This window comes from Drosophila simulans, chromosome 2L, assembly GCF_016746395.2.
Source record: "Drosophila simulans strain w501 chromosome 2L, Prin_Dsim_3.1, whole genome shotgun sequence".
NCBI classification, from domain to species: Eukaryota; Metazoa; Arthropoda; class Insecta; order Diptera; family Drosophilidae; genus Drosophila; species Drosophila simulans.
In genome coordinates, this window is record NC_052520.2 from 104,952 (window position 1) to 120,703 (window position 15,752).

General features: G+C 39.0%; 1 protein-coding gene and 1 long non-coding RNA gene across 19 annotated transcripts in view; both read right to left on the reverse strand.

The window, feature by feature from the left end:
* Positions 1-15,752, reverse strand: part of LOC6730395 (mucin-5AC) — a 34,258-nt gene that overhangs the window by 13,905 nt on the left and 4,601 nt on the right. For all 18 annotated transcript variants that reach the window (XM_039291179.2, XM_016179273.3, XM_039291178.2 and 15 more), the window contains exons 2-4: positions 15,331-15,432; positions 949-1,505; positions 229-425 (exon numbers count right to left, since the gene is read on the reverse strand). In XM_039291179.2, coding sequence (XP_039147113.1) covers positions 229-425; positions 949-1,505; positions 15,331-15,400 — 824 coding nt within the window. In that variant the 5' untranslated portion in view covers positions 15,401-15,432. The remainder of the gene's footprint in view (positions 1-228; positions 426-948; positions 1,506-15,330; positions 15,433-15,752) is intronic.
* LOC120284250 lies at positions 3,488-10,372 on the reverse strand. The gene is made up of 2 exons (XR_005543472.1): positions 9,498-10,372; positions 3,488-9,440 (listed from the first exon to the last, which is right to left on the reverse strand). It is a non-coding gene; the product is annotated as an uncharacterized LOC120284250 (long non-coding RNA).

Here is a 15,752-nt window from a genome sequence, read left to right on the forward strand (position 1 = left end):
ACAGTGTTTTTTCCAAAAGCGTAATGGTTGTCCGGAGTTTAAGTCGGAGTGTAGATGTGTCGGTGTCGGTTGGTGCAAAAAGATAGCGCAGTATGCGTTATATGAGAGAAAAGAGCATGTAACATAATGAATTGCTTAGAATTTGGCTAGCATCAATAAAGTAGTGTCTTCGATTAGAAAGCAACGATAGTGAGATCTGAGCTACTTGTGGCAGGAATAACAGCTTACCTATAGGCGGTCCCAAAAGCGTAAGATCCGATTTTTCCAGTTTGAGGAATAGAATTGATACTAGCTTGGTGAATAATACCATCGCGATCGCGTTGAACTTGACTAACGGTACTGGGTTGGCCTCGATACACTCTCTGCTGACGGTCGGACTCCTCTTCTTCCACAGGCGGCAACGATTCCTGCGCATCGGCATACAGCTAAATTACAACAAATATATAAATTTTTTTTCGTTTTTAAAAGTTAATTTGTTTGAAAAGTTTAAAATTATAAATCACTAAATAGAAAGTTTATGTACCTACCAGAAATTTTGTGAAGTGGACTACTATGTACTATATATACACGAAAAAACGAAAATCTGCTGTTCGATCTTAAGGAGTAAAACAAAAATCGAAGGGTAGCGTAAAAACTAACGAGAATGCATAGTAAGACTTAATGGTTCACGAGAAAAAGCGGCGAAAGAGTAATATTTTAAATATTGAAATTGTGGTTATGAGTCTGTAAAAAGTACCCATTGATTGACACCAAATTATATGATTGAAAAGATATTGTTCTAATTGGGAATGGATTTTTTTTAAACCTTCCCTCGTATGTTTGTATGTTTCTTTAATTTAATCACTGCAAGGGCATGTAAACCTCGACTTGGTTAGTTTTATATAGGCAATTGAAAGAATGATCCCCCAAAATAATTCCTAATTTTGTCTTCGAATTCATGTGAGTTACCTTTGCAATGTCCTCCTGGGAGTCGATCAGCGGCTTTGGTTGACCACGCGACGTGATTACCGGGTTTGGTGACACTCGCAGTTCCGGTGGGGGAGGCGGTATATTCTGCACCTGTGCCTGTATTACCTGGGGTGGAGAACGATGGTACTGTGGCGGCACCGTGGCCGTCTTCTGTGTGCCACCCTGACTGCTGAAAGCGGCTCCAAAGCGTATTCGGCTTGGTACGTGCTGTGCATGGGGTTCTCTTTGCCTCTGGACCTGACTTTGTGCAATGTTGCGCTCGGAGGATGTGTCCGCCAACTCGCAGCCGACGTTTCGCGGCCAGTCGCAGGTCTGTAGGTCGTGCGAGTACATCAACCCGCCAGTGCAACTTTCAAGCAGCGCTCCTCCAAAGACGCACACGTAGTATTGGGTGCAATCTGATGGGTGCGGATAGTATCCGAACTCCTCAGGGCAGTCGAAGCTGGGGCCATTGGAGTTGTCGGTCTTGACGTTGGTCCCGAAGCTGCGGGAGCTGGTTACGCGTGAGGTTCTTTTGTTTTGTGCCTCTATGGGTTCTAGAAAAAAAGATTGTATTGAAAGAAGTTTTTACGACAGTACCAATTCTATTTATTAAGGTTTCAAAAGGAATCGTTCAGTAATTCCTCTGAACTTAACCTAATGTGTGATAAAGATAAATGAGACCAAGTGGTATCTTAATTATAAAGTACAAAAGAAAGAAAAATCTAGTCTATTTATCAATTACTTAAAATGTAATATGTTATGTTATCCTCCGGGTAAGGAGATCGCTGGGGTGTACCCTCTTCAGTCTTCGGAGGGAGATGGGATCAGCTAGGATGGTTGCTAGTCGGTTCGGGTGGGCCATAAGCCTGTCGGCATAACGGCTGCTGTGGAAATTAATCTGATCCCCAAGAAGGGTAACTTTCAGATCTCTTTCGATGACCATGTTCGTCACGTACCAGGGGAGCCCAGATGCGTGACGTGCAGCTCTCGACTGGACCACACGTAGCCTATTAAGCTGGGATTTGGCGGCAGTTCCCCACACCTGGATGGCATAACTCCACGTGAAAGAAGTGTTTTGTTTTTTGGGAACACATTTTGTAATCACGAGCAAGCTCGCAGGAATATATTCTCAATAGTTCACATAGTTTGACGATGTGAACAAATATTAGTTATTCTTGTGGAAGAGTCCATGTTTACTATTTCCCTTTTCACTTTTTTTATTTCCTCATTCGTTGTGAAAGAGCTCTTACTTAGCTCAAGTATTTGGATAAGAAGTAGGTAAAATAAATTTATATCGATGAAATAAATGGATCCTGAGGGACAGAATATATGATTTTTCGCGAGATAGTGTCAAGGCTCCAAGGAGCCATTTAGTTTAATCTACAACTGGGTTACCATGCTTCGAAAATTCATCAAGCATGCATCTCCCTCTAGACCTCTGCCCTGATGTGAATATTTGCTACAGTCTGCTACATTGACAAATCCTTTAACATTAACATAAATATGTACGTCGGAGGTAGATATAAAAATCCAATCACGTGCCAATGGTAACTGACCATGCAAGAGCTCTAGACCTGCCAACAGCATGGATGACACTTGTATAATGTAGCTCCCATTTGCTATTGGGCCTGTGGCGCTGTCGCTACTAATGCTACGCAATCAGACATTCTGCTCCACTGAACAATAAGACTTTGTACGCTTCGTATTGTACTTTGAAGCCAGATCAAAAGCTTAGTCTTAAGTCGAAGCGAGGCATGAAAGCTCTGTTGTGACGCAACTCGCAGTAATTCGACCACAATCTTGACTGGTTTTGCTTGGCATTTGTTGCTTGTGTTCGCTTAATATTTATTACTTTATTGGTGTATCTAGGACTAGAGAAAATAACTTGTGCTGGAAATTCTCACCTTCAGATAATAGAGAAAGATAGCTCATGTGATCACATTTTTTTCCTTACCGTACCGCGCACCGAGCAATTATCACAGAATCGAAAGCCTGACCATTCCGGCCATTGTTAAGCTTGGCCTTTTTGTATGCTATCCTATGTATATATACGCGAAAAACAAGCCATAAACGTGGCTTGAAGATGAACTTGACGTTCATGTCAGTCGAAAGCAACACTAAAACAGAAAAATACACAGTACACCGCGGGATAGCTTTCGTTGATTTTACTTTGTCGTGCGCAAGGCGCTAGTATATGTAAAACACCATTTCTTCAATTTCTTACTAAGTGATGATACCCGGTGCGACTTAGATGTGCCACTGCTGCCTGGCCCAAAATAGTACGAAATAAGATGGCTTGAAAAAGTTGCATTTCAACATCGCCTCTAAAGCCATTAAATTGGTAACCGCCAATAGCTTGGCCAAATTTAGATAAATGGCGCGAACCATTGCACTAATTGCCACCTCGTTTGGCAGCGTCAAATGGATCTTATTTATGTCATCCCGAATGAGCTATTGGTCAACACTGCAGTTGGTAAGGAGGCAGTTAGGTCAAATAACATTAAGCCTTTAAATAAATCTGTTCAATTAAGTTACGTGGATTTAGTTGGAAGTCTTTTCAATATTATATTTCTTTCACTTCTAATTACTTATAAGTTGGCTAATAATATTAGTATAGGTCAGTATGAATGTTGAAACCTTAATAACGGTCTTTGTTATATTCAGCAATATAGTCGCTGCCTTCATAAAAGCCTCAATTTCCCTTTTTCGTGTTACGCGTTTGAACTTTTAATTACACGTAGCATGTTGTTGCAGTCTTCCATTTCATTGGGTCTGGTTAAATATTAAACGCACGCTCAACACACTGACCAGATAGAAATATAAATCACTCAGTGCCAAAGGCGATCAATTCAATTGCTTGTTGCATTCCGACATTACTTTGATTATGAAACATAACCCATATGACCACAAACACAATATTTTCCTTTCCGTACTGATCAGCATTTTATTATTGTGTTTCCGGTTTATAATGTCATTCATGCCTTATTCTGCTGGGGTCAAACCTACAAGCCCGAGCAAAAGGATAAGGGTTCGCAAATGTAAATGGTTTAAAATCTATAAACAAATATAAAGAAATCATTGGTGCCGCCAAAATAACCCAATTTTGACTTTTCATTGCAGTAAAATCGCTGATATAGGAGGCTTGAGTTGTCTTAGATAGTAATAAATAAAAGTGAATAGCAGCAGTGTGCCTAAAGAGAAACAAAACAGGAAATATCCACCTCTTTCTCTTGCCCCACGCCTCTTGCCCGAGTACTTTTATTTTCGTAGCTGTGGGCAACATTCAAATACTAAGCGAGACTCCGGCATGAAGCGCTTTTTGACTGTTATGCAACTAGCCAATCGCCTGGGCTTATGTTGCCACTCATACTCGAACAATCGAAAATATACTTTCTACTGTATCTCAGCAGTGGCTTAGTTTACCTCCCAACAATTTTTTGGGGGAGAATGCTCCAGTTTTCAGTCCAAGTAAAAAGCTGTGTCGGGAGTTATACGTATATACATACTTCAAACATAGCTAAGTTTATTTGTTGTGAAGTGAACAGAGAGCGGCCCGGTAGTAGGACATTTGTGTGGGTAATTTGAATTATTGTCTACGTATTAGAAACTGTCATTGTGAGCCTAGTTTTGACGCCTGACTTTGCATATTGATATTTAGATAACTTAAGCTAGATAGGAGAATTTCATCGTTCTTTCTACCTGTGGGTACTAACCGCTTCCAAAAGGATTAATGCCAAAAAGGGGGTGAATTCGCAAAATACTGTGTTACGGCTGGTTTTTTTTTATAGACTTAGTCATATGCAACGGCCACCTGTACCATGTCAGCAAGCAGACACGCAAAAAAAAAAAAGACTTTGCTGGCACGCAGCATAGATGTAGTTGAGTGCAGCAAGCCGACCAGTATGTGCACTCGTTATGACTGGCAATATGACTCTTGTGGCACATGTTATTATCAACTGGGCAACTTTTCAAAATGTTAATTGGTAGCTAACTTTCAAAATTTTTTCGATATATAGTAATCGTAAGAGCTTTCCATTTTCCTCTAAACCTCAAGTGCGAAAGATGGCTAATCGAACAATTGGCTGTTCTAAGGATTACAAAATTATTTCTGGCCATAGTTTGCATTTGAGTTGCCCGAAAGTGAATGCAGGCCAGCATTGGCGACAAAGACCTCAAGTAAACGGACCGAAAGTGGGTCAAACAGAGAATGTTGCATAACCATCAGATACACAACTCGCTGGTGAACGAGACATTCGTGCTTGCTCCACTGTGTGTGTAAGTATCTGAGATCTTTTTGCTAGAGGCCGTAGCTAGACCGACTGCAACGACAGCGACAACGCTACATTGTGGTGCTAGCCTCACCACGCCCTCTTTAAATTTGATCACTTTCGCTTCGTTTAACTGCAACTGCGATTTATGTGCTATGCAATGTCCGCGGTTCGTGTGTCGCATTGGCAATAAGGCTGCCATATCTAGTGTGCTCTATAATAGCTAACCAACAACAATCCATACTGGAGACGGAGCGCAGACTACAAAATAAGTTTCCGAGCAGTGACTGTATCGAATCTATGTAGAGAACGGATTGGGTGCAACTCCGGACTGGGAATAGAAACTCGGATAACAAGTCCAACGGCAAAGCTGGAATTGCTCCATAAATTGGAATCCAATTTTTATGTAAAACGCTTCGAGGGCGAAATACTGCAACTGCATGGTCGTCGCATTAAGTGCTACATAACGGCAGTATTAAAAGTGTTAAATAATTATAAATTGGGTAATGACATTAAAGTACCGATTTGCCATTCCATTTGAATGAGGACTATCTTGTTCCATATCTTGTTCCAGCCAACCTCAACTCCAAACCCATGCCTGTGAAGAGGTCCGGCCCATTCAGTACATTCAGCAAAAAAGAAAGCCAAAATTATAAAAGGGTTACAACAAATAGCAAAGTCAAGTAACCATACATTTTTGGCGAAACATCCAACCGAAAAGTAGTCAACACTGAAAAAGACTTACATCCTTTTTAATTTATGTATATACATATGCGGCGTTGTACTTGCATTTGCGGTGCAGCACTGCGGGTATATGAATGCATGCTCCAGCGGATAACGGTTCGTTTAACTTCTTCGCAGGTCAAGGTACCAAGTACATATGTATGTATGTATATCAGATGGGCTCCAAACAGTGTTTACCAATTTACGACTGACATAGAGTCATACGGTCTTAAGACCGTTGTGGCAATAACCATTTTCCTTTCTCTTTTAATTTAAATGAATTTGATAAGCACCAGGGCAACTTTAAACTGCAACAATGACCAGGCCTGCTTAAACCACTAAGCCAAGCCACAGACAGGTCGTTTACAGCGAAAATACTCGATGGTGCCGGAAATATGTACATAGTTGTAGGCAATCGTCCACTTTTTACATTGCTTGCTTAGACATAATCAAAGGTACCAGCAGTCAAATATATTTACTAATATATCTACATATTAAATTTGACATTTTTGTGGATAGATCGTATCGATTATTGTTTTTTTTTATTTTGCCCAAAAACAACATCATAAAGCTGAGTTTTGTAAAGTAATAACAACTTACGTGCAATGTCATAAGAATGAGGCGTTCTTATTATATTCTGAAGTAGTTAAACCCCTGGTAACAGCCTGAACCTTGGCGAGCTTCTTGAACCCAAGGCAGTCAGTTCAGTTTCAGCTTTTCAGATGGGACTTCGATTTCCGCTTATTGTTTGACGCTTCCGCTTTTCACAAGCAATTAAAAAAAAAATTTTATAGCTAATATGCATTTTTAGTTTTCAAACAATTGAAATGAGAGGACGATGCCAAATTTTACATTGCTACAGCTGCCTTTGTCGGCTGTGCTCTTATTTTCACACTGGCATTGGTGTGATGGATTAATCTACCAATGGCTTTTCGGCAGTCGAGATGCACTGAAAGTGAATAATTCCTCCTAATACATTTTTAATCGCCATTACCTATTTGTAATTCAGTGCACCCGGAAAACACCCACTGCACCCACGGTTTTTTCTGCACGAGATTAATATGAAAAGGGCGGTTGCGCCTGTTCGTCTAGACATTAAATCATCCGCATTGAAAAATATTTAAGTCGAATTTTACAAACACAATTGAAACACAAAATTCAATTCCGAGCGTATTTACTAGGGCAGCGCTCTGCTAAGGATTAGCCAGTATGTGTCCACCATAAAATTGGAAGTGAATATTGGGCTACCGAAAAACACATGACATGTACTGCGATCTACTCAGATATATTTTCGTGGCCAGAAATCTTTCTGAGCGATATCAAAGTTTGTTATTAACATTCCCGGACCGCAGTTCACGGGTATAAGTAATCGGTTAAAAATGAATTACAATATCAAATTCGCACAGTCGCATACTCGGTCCGCAGCACAGAGTTTATACCTGGGAACTCCTCGCCTTTGGTGTAGGGCGTATATAGCAGGCGCATTGTTTGGCAGCGGTGTTACTGATGGAAAACTCTATTTGCTTTTTTGAGAAATACAATTGTTTTTATGCATTCAAAATTTAAATAAAATGAACGCTATAGTCGACTTCTTCGTCTGTCAGATACCCGCCAATCTTCTGAATTTTCCTAGCCCCACATTTTTTGATTTATATGTATAAATTAAAAATTAGAAAAGGCCACAACACGAAGTCCACCGTTGTGGAATACAATGAATTCGTCACACCCGCCACACCAGCCCATCCCATGCTGGCTCCTTGGACGCCAAGACGCTTTGCTAACGAAAATTAGTTGCTATATACGATCGATTATTGAAGCCCCACAAATATCAATACACAGATTTAATTTTAGTTTCAGATCAAATAAAAATTATAGCAACAAAACCCAGGGACAGCTATTGCTTATGCCAAATACAAATGCAATGATAGCATTTTTGACTTGGTGACTTGGGATTACAATCTAAAAGTGAACGTCGTGTCGGCTTATGTGTTGGTCTGGTCGAAGAAAAATTTTGGGTGTGTCTCAAATGTTACAAACTTTTGGGCTCAGTACAAAAGAACATACAAAACTTTTAAACTTTTGCACTAACAACATATCGAAATTCGGATAACTTCAAAGATGTGTAGCATTTAAATAGTTTTGCATCGCAATAACGATTAAGACGCATTCTGTATTGCGATACATTGTCTAGAACGTAAAGCCACAGTTACATTACTACATCACTGCTTAAAAGTCGGACCAGAAACTAATTCAGGGTCACTTAACGCCCTGGCGTGTCTGCCAGCTGCTGCGGTCTATAAATGGCAGCTTCGCGACTGCTTGTTGCGCAAGAGAACTTAACAACCGCCTATGTGCAGCTTATGAATAAAAGGCTATAGCAATTATGGTTTCTATGTAGACCTGCGTCGGCGTCTGGTCTGGGCTTAGCCGAACAAAACAATGAAAATGCGCTTTTATAGACAACGCAAACAATTATAATAGTAAAAAAGAATTATGGCAAATGCTGTGTTGGTTATAAAGTCAAATGGAGCTGAAAATAATTGGGTTCAGCAGATTGGATTTTTTTTACATTATTTTTACTATTTCTTTATTTATAAATCTGTCTTCGATTATTGTTTTAATCACAATAACGTAGAGGCAATATAGATTTCAATCCGATAACATATGTATGTATATCCGGCAGTCAGTCAATCCGTTTATACGCAAAGGGCGCTCTCAGTTTTAAAGCTTTCTGCATAAAACTTTATAAATGGTCTTCTTTAAATCGCAGGTTGCTTATTTGCCGTAGAATAAAGTTAAATATTAGAAACAGAATTAAATTCTTCACATTCATTGTTTTTTATTATAAATTGTTGTTTTTATTCGATAAACACCAGTTCCGTTTATATATAGTTACTGCCAAGGGTATATAGATCAAGCTAACGTCCACAAGCTTCTAAGATGCTGAGTTGAGACATAGCTATAATCTATTTTTTGCGTGGCTGTGCATTCAGTTCTAGCTCAACGTGTATGCTCCGATGCTAAGTGAGAAGAGGGTGTGCCGGCTCTGGCGAACTTTATATAACTGGCTTGTTGTTTACAATTAATGTGAACCATTTAAAACCAGGTCCCCACAATGTCGGTAAAACAGTTCACAGCCAGCTGCAGCTGCATTGGAGTTTTCAAGCAAGACAAGAGACATGCGCAACATTTTGTCTAAATGCCATTTTTTGCTCACCTTTGCTGCACGCACCCTTGCTAGTTAATATGTGTATGCGCTTGAGTTAGTAAAAGGAAACGTATCCCCCATTCAGGTCGTGATTATAAATTTATAGTTTCATGTTTTCTTTGGTGATTGTTCTCGATTCTATCTATGTTTTGGTTCTTTTTTGTGACGAAACGATGCCAAGGTTAGGTCTTCATTTAACGCTAAATATGGCAATGAGCAGAACACTTGTCTCAGCTTGCGCAGAGCTTGTGCAGCAGCATATGCCACAGAGTCCGAACAGTCTCTATGTACTATAAATAAATAAATATATTAAATATATATAAATATATTAAATATATTAATCCGACCAGTTAAGAGAAACTGAAAGCGAATAAAAGACGTGCCACGTGTCTTAACTTCGGTGATGTCATCAAAATGTGTTGTGTTATTATGTGTCTCGGCAACCTCCCGACAGAGTCGCCACCTTGTCCTCTCTGTCGTTGAACTTGAACCGATGCGCCAAGTTTGGAAGGTAAAAGTAATCAGTAAAAGCTGCATCAATCAATAGCAACAAATATGCACGAAAAGCGAACACATATTGAAAAGCGAAAACAGGAGAAGCAATAAAGTGGCATTTTAACAGCATCTCGTGAATGGTTAGCGATGGTACTGTTACGAGGTAGTAAATGTTAGTGGCCATGACACTGAGGAGGAAAGTATAATTTGCTTAACTGCTATGGTTTTACAATTTCGAAAACTCTTAGAAGTTGCAGTAAAACAATATATATTGTTATTTTTATTTGTTTACAAGAAGACTACTCGGACAAGACACGAAGACCGTGATAGCCTAAGAATTCAATATAAGTGATGTTTATATTTACTGTGTGTTGTGAGGCAGTTCAGTCTGCGATCGTTCGCTTTCTGGCTGTTTTGCTTAATTAACTGCTTTTAATCAATGTCTTATTGGCAATACAAACACGATATAAGCAAGAGTCCAAGAGGCCACAGATAATCGAAACGAAAAAGAAAAATTAACACGAACATGTTGAGGAAATTACAAATAAAGTTTAAGATTTACTTATATAAAATATAATAACAAATATTTAAGCTAACCGAACGCAGATAATAGTTGTAAATCTGAGTCTGGAGCTTACAGTTACGTATAGGCCAAGACAAGTGCTGCTCAAATGACGAATGTAAATCTTTCGTTTTGAGGAACCGTTTACTTTGTTTCAATTGTACACATCACCTGCCGCCTCTATTGGGAATTTTTGATGATCCGACGTCAGTTCTTCTAGGTATCGTATACTTAAATTATGGGATATTTCTATCCGGTTTTCTCGATTGATTCGATCCACCAGCTTAAAAACTTAAACTCTCGATAAATTATGCGAATTAAATATTCGGTACCTGGCTATACGGCTTTGTAAAAGGTTTAATCGTTTCTGTGTTATGATCAGACAAAAAATTCAAGGCTTATTCGTTTTCATTATTCACTAAAAACTAGCAGGCACAACCTCTTGGGTAGCAAATAGGCTGATAAACAGAAAATGGACTACAGGAATAAAAATTCTTATAAAATGCAGGTTGAAAAATAACCCACATCAGCCGAAACATCTCCTTGTTAGTCATTAAGTATAGAAAAAGTGTATAAATTGGTTATCGGTGTCACATAAATAAATTATGCCTGTCGAGCTCACTGTAGAGCACCAGGACATAACGCTGTCATTTCAGACCCCGAAGAAATATTGCTCGCATGCAATCAGACCAAAAACATCTCATAAAATACAAGGCAGGGCTGTACGCAGCACATAGTTTCCAATCCGCATCGCCTGTCGTGCATGGAAAAAAATAGCTGGGAATGAAGTACATTGTTAGCAAGTCCTACGCGATGTCGCTTCGCTATTTATGCGACGCCTTTGGGCAGGGCTATAATAAAGTTATGGCATTTTCGTGTAGTAACAGTTGAGACATTGCTATGCACTGGCAGCCGGATGATCGCCTTATATTTCTGATATAGATTCAATATACAAACGAACACATATTTAAAATTTATTTTTTATTTTACATATTTGTTATTTTTATACCTACTGCTCGTAGAGTATAAGAAGAAACTTAAAGATCTTGATTATTGCGTTATCTCTTGTTCTTATTTAATAAATTTTAAAATGATTCTACAGATATATAATTTTTAGTCCGGCTTATATTTTATAAACTCATTTGGATTAGTTTTAATTAAGACTCTACAATTTTCTCACGCTAAATGGGGCTAACTGGACCACACCCTGAGCAACATCGAGTGCAGCAACTCATAGGTGAAGGCAGCGTGACCATGCAAATTAGCCGATTGTGGCTTAAATGTCAACTTTTTATAAAACAATTGAAGCTGTCACGAGTAAGACAGTTGAAGCTGATTTAATTATTCCTTAAAAAATAAGGACTTGATTTAGTATAAGTTTCCCAGGTTCTGTGTAACTGGTAAAACGCTTCCTATAAGCGTTAGTTGAAATTTAGAAGTCACAAAGAACTATTATAAGTCAACTTTAACAAAAAAAGGCGAATATCTATTAACCACAACGCCTTGAATTTTACTAGAAATCAAATAGCAAACTTTTCCAAATAATGTCATCAAACTATTCAATTTATATATGTACAACCGGTTGCTTTATTTAAGAGGCTGCTAAGTGACAATAAAAAATTTAATTGGTAGTGTGGCGAGTTTCCTAAAAGCAGTGCATTGAGCCGTGGTACCCGAAAGTAAAGAGAAAAAATCAACACAAATTGTAAATACCTGGCAAGTATTGCTTTTTGTGGTTAACCATTATACCCTTACAATTATTCACACAATGAGAGAACGAGTTTAAAATGCACTGTTCTTATGGTAGTCGAATACCTGACGGCAGCCTGCAAAGTATTACGTTTAAACCAAGCACTTAATGATGCTCTAACGAAACAGATGAGTGCGATTATGCAATCACAGGGCACTGCTAATCGATTGGCTCACATAATCGTATCGTGGCGGCCAACATTTTGTCACTATGAGGCCGACAACCGTTATTAAAGCGAGCACTGGTGAAAGTGAAAGGTGAACAGCATAGCATTTCGCGGTGCCGTAAAATATATGATAAATGAAAAAGTTGCGTTTCCGAGTGCTTTACAGAGGAAAGCAGCTGACTTGCTGCAGTTTGCCCTTGAGAGCCTTTAGCCTCAATTCGACTTAAATTTACCAAGCAGTGGTCTACGAAACAAACACAAAACACAACAACAAAAACGGAATCCCAACGGCAATCGCGTCAAGGTCGATGCATTCAACATCTGCTAAATCCAGTTTATACCCACAAAGGAGACGAAAAAGCCACAACTGACATAAGCAAACCTTGTGCCGGACCATCGATTGCCAAGCAAAACAATCACAATTAACTTCTGTAAAAAAAGAGCGAGGTATGGGCTAAGGAAAAATGTGTGTTAGAAAATCCTTCAAGTATCAGTAAAATCTTGAATCTTAATAGAAATTATGGACATTGGAAGCTAGCTTTAACAAGCCGAATCTTATAAACCCTTGCAGTAATTATATTTAAAATAATCGAATAAGAAAAATTGTATGATCAAAAAAAGGTTTATGCAGCACATAGCATTAAAACTGTGAGATCAGTTTGCGTAGAAATAGACGAACGGGCATGGCTAGTCGGCCGTCAATACAAAATGAAAGATTTCAGCGGCTTTTTGCCGTGAAAAAAGAGAGTTACCTTGCCGTAACAGGATTGGTGTAAGAGGGTTAAGTGGAGCGGCTGCGTCGGGCCCCATTTAATTTCACGATACGGTGCATAGCGACGTCAAGAGCTCTATTTACATGGGCTACGGATATGGACGTCGTCGGCTTAACGCAATGTTTTAATAGATTGCCCATTTCGTAGCAAAAATAATTTTCAACTGTAATGCGTATGCATTTCAAGGTGAGTAACGCCGTAAACAACAAGCTTGTAAGGGCAAGCGCAGAAGTTAAGAGAAGTTGGGTGTTTGCCGTTCGGTTGTCTATTGGTACTCCTCGTACTGTGCCGACAACAGTTTCGTCGTCCAATTCAACGCAAATTATCTGGAGCCTTGCGAAATCCAGGGATTACCATTGCTGTGTGCAAATTTATTCAAGCTTGCCTCAGACTCGCTGGAATACTGCTTGAAAGCGAAAGTGCACTGTGTGCATGCAAAACAAAGTTGCGCCATGCCAGTGCTCGTACATGCTCGTATAAAGTGTTCAGGTTACAGTCAAAGACCTAGCGAAGTAATTTAATGACGATCTTCCGCGTGCGCCACAACTTTCGCACGGTAAGCATTGACACTGCCTACGGTAAAAAAGAGACGAAATGATTAGGCCGAGGCCTGACCACCATATTAATGGTCTAACTGGCATTGAAACTGAATTATGATTGGATCCCCTTTGTTATACTATTCATTAAACACGCGCTTAAACAAATGTTCTTGCAAATGTTCAACTTTCACCATTGGCCTCGTCCGCCTCAGACCTTTTTCTTTCAGCCATGGACTTTCGCATTAAACCAGTAGCACATCAAATGTTTTAACACTTACGGTGAAAATTTCCTAGCAATTACGCATGAAAATATTTCCATGGCGGCATATCTAAGGTTTTACCCAAATGTATATTTCTGTGGTTTAAAAAACACTCCACTCAAAACATTGAGAAAGTTCATCAAAATGGAAAGTGTTGCCACTATGCCTAAACCAAGTCATGCAACATACCCTCTTCATACCCTTGCGGAGGGTACATTCACTTAAGTCAGAAATTGCAACGCTGTGAAGTGCACAATTGTGCCCATATATGACATGAACCTGCAGAAGTGTTATTATTTTAACCGCAGCTGTATGTATATATGTATGTATATTCTTGGTAAGTATCAACGACCGAGCCGGTATAGCAGATAGCTTGTAAATTGTTTAAAAATGGACGGACGGACAGGCGGACTTGACTACTTCAAGTTCGCTCTTAAAACTAATGAGAAATGAAGAAGATATGCACTTTTTACGGTCACAAAGTAATACACAAAATGTATCTCAAAACAATTTAGCCGTCTAATGCTATTTTTAAAATTTTTATAGTGTCAATCCCTAACACGTTATCTAAGCAATTTTTATAGTTCCCATTTTCTTTTCTCAAATTTTGCATATATTATCATTCATAACAAATGTATGAACAATTAAGCAAACTGTTTTAAAAATTATCAACAGTTATTATAGCCACAATTTGCTCGGTTACACCTATACACTCACTCACTTAGTGAACCTATTCAATCGAGTCAGCGAGCTGTATGCAATTAATATCTGTGTCATAAGCTGCTTGGTTGGCTGCTGGCTGATTGGCATAACTTACATAATTCCATTACCATTACCGAGCAGTATGGTGAGTAGACAGCCCAAGTGACCAATAGTTGGACACGGTAAAGCTTGTTATGGTCGAAATGTTTGATTATGTTATTGTTCGCTGGTAAATAGAGCAGTTGATCAGACTATGTATTTACCTACATACATACCTAATTAGATATCCCCTAATGTATATACTCTTACTTCTTATTTATTTTATCACATTTCGCAGCTATAAGTCTCAAGTATATATACATTTTTGGACATGTTAAGAAACTCGTTTAGCTCTTAGCCGGAGTACCCACAATAGAGCTCAACACAAGTGCCTAACAGCTGGTGGCTTGACTTCTTTAACGGTGATTGAATTTGACATTAGACTATTGTGAGATCGTACAAGACAGCCGGAACAGAGTTCAAAACAAGTTTGCCTTTATTTGCGGAACATAATATTTCCATCACGAAGTTTAGAATATGATTCAGGAAAAAAAACTCATAGTTCTGTAAAAACTTTTTTTTCTGGTTTTTTCATTTTTAAAAAAACGATATATCAATCATATCAATCAAATTTTACTAAATTTCGACTGCATTAACTAGGAAACTACCTAACTCGAATAATTCCGTCGTTCCAATTGTAATGAGCGAATTAACGGCAAAATAATGTTGGTGTTAAATTCCCTCTGGTTGTCTTAAGGTCTGGTTAAGTACTAACTCTTCTAGGACTAGTGGGTAGAGTGTTTAAGCCCTTTGCTCGAACACATGCTCTTTTAAGTTTTTGCCTCCATTTGTATTTCACGCAGAGTGTTCTTCACTCAAGTGGGCATTACTCACCTGTTTTAAAAAGCAGTAGGCACAATCCCAGCAGGCACAGAATGTTTAGTCGACTTGTTGAATACTTCATATTGCAGGTATGGCGCGTCGTCGTAACTGTAACTGTAAATTTTCTTGATGTGGTTGGTTCAGTTTCGTTTTGGGGTTAGTTCACAGAATTTAAAATACCAATAGCCAAGCTCGGATTAAAAAAGAGGTTGGCAGCGCGGGACGTGGGGAGCAGCAGCAGCAGCCACCGCACCAATGACGGTGGCAGTTACCGTTGAGAAAACCTCTGTTTTGTTGAATACAATTGCTAAATAACTAAGAAGGCAGTGTCGCAATTTTTCAATTTAGATTTTTTGAGCCTTGTGTTACAATTTTCTTAATGGTGTGTCTTGCTTATACCGCGACTGCGGCTTTGTGGCTGTGCCTTCACTTTG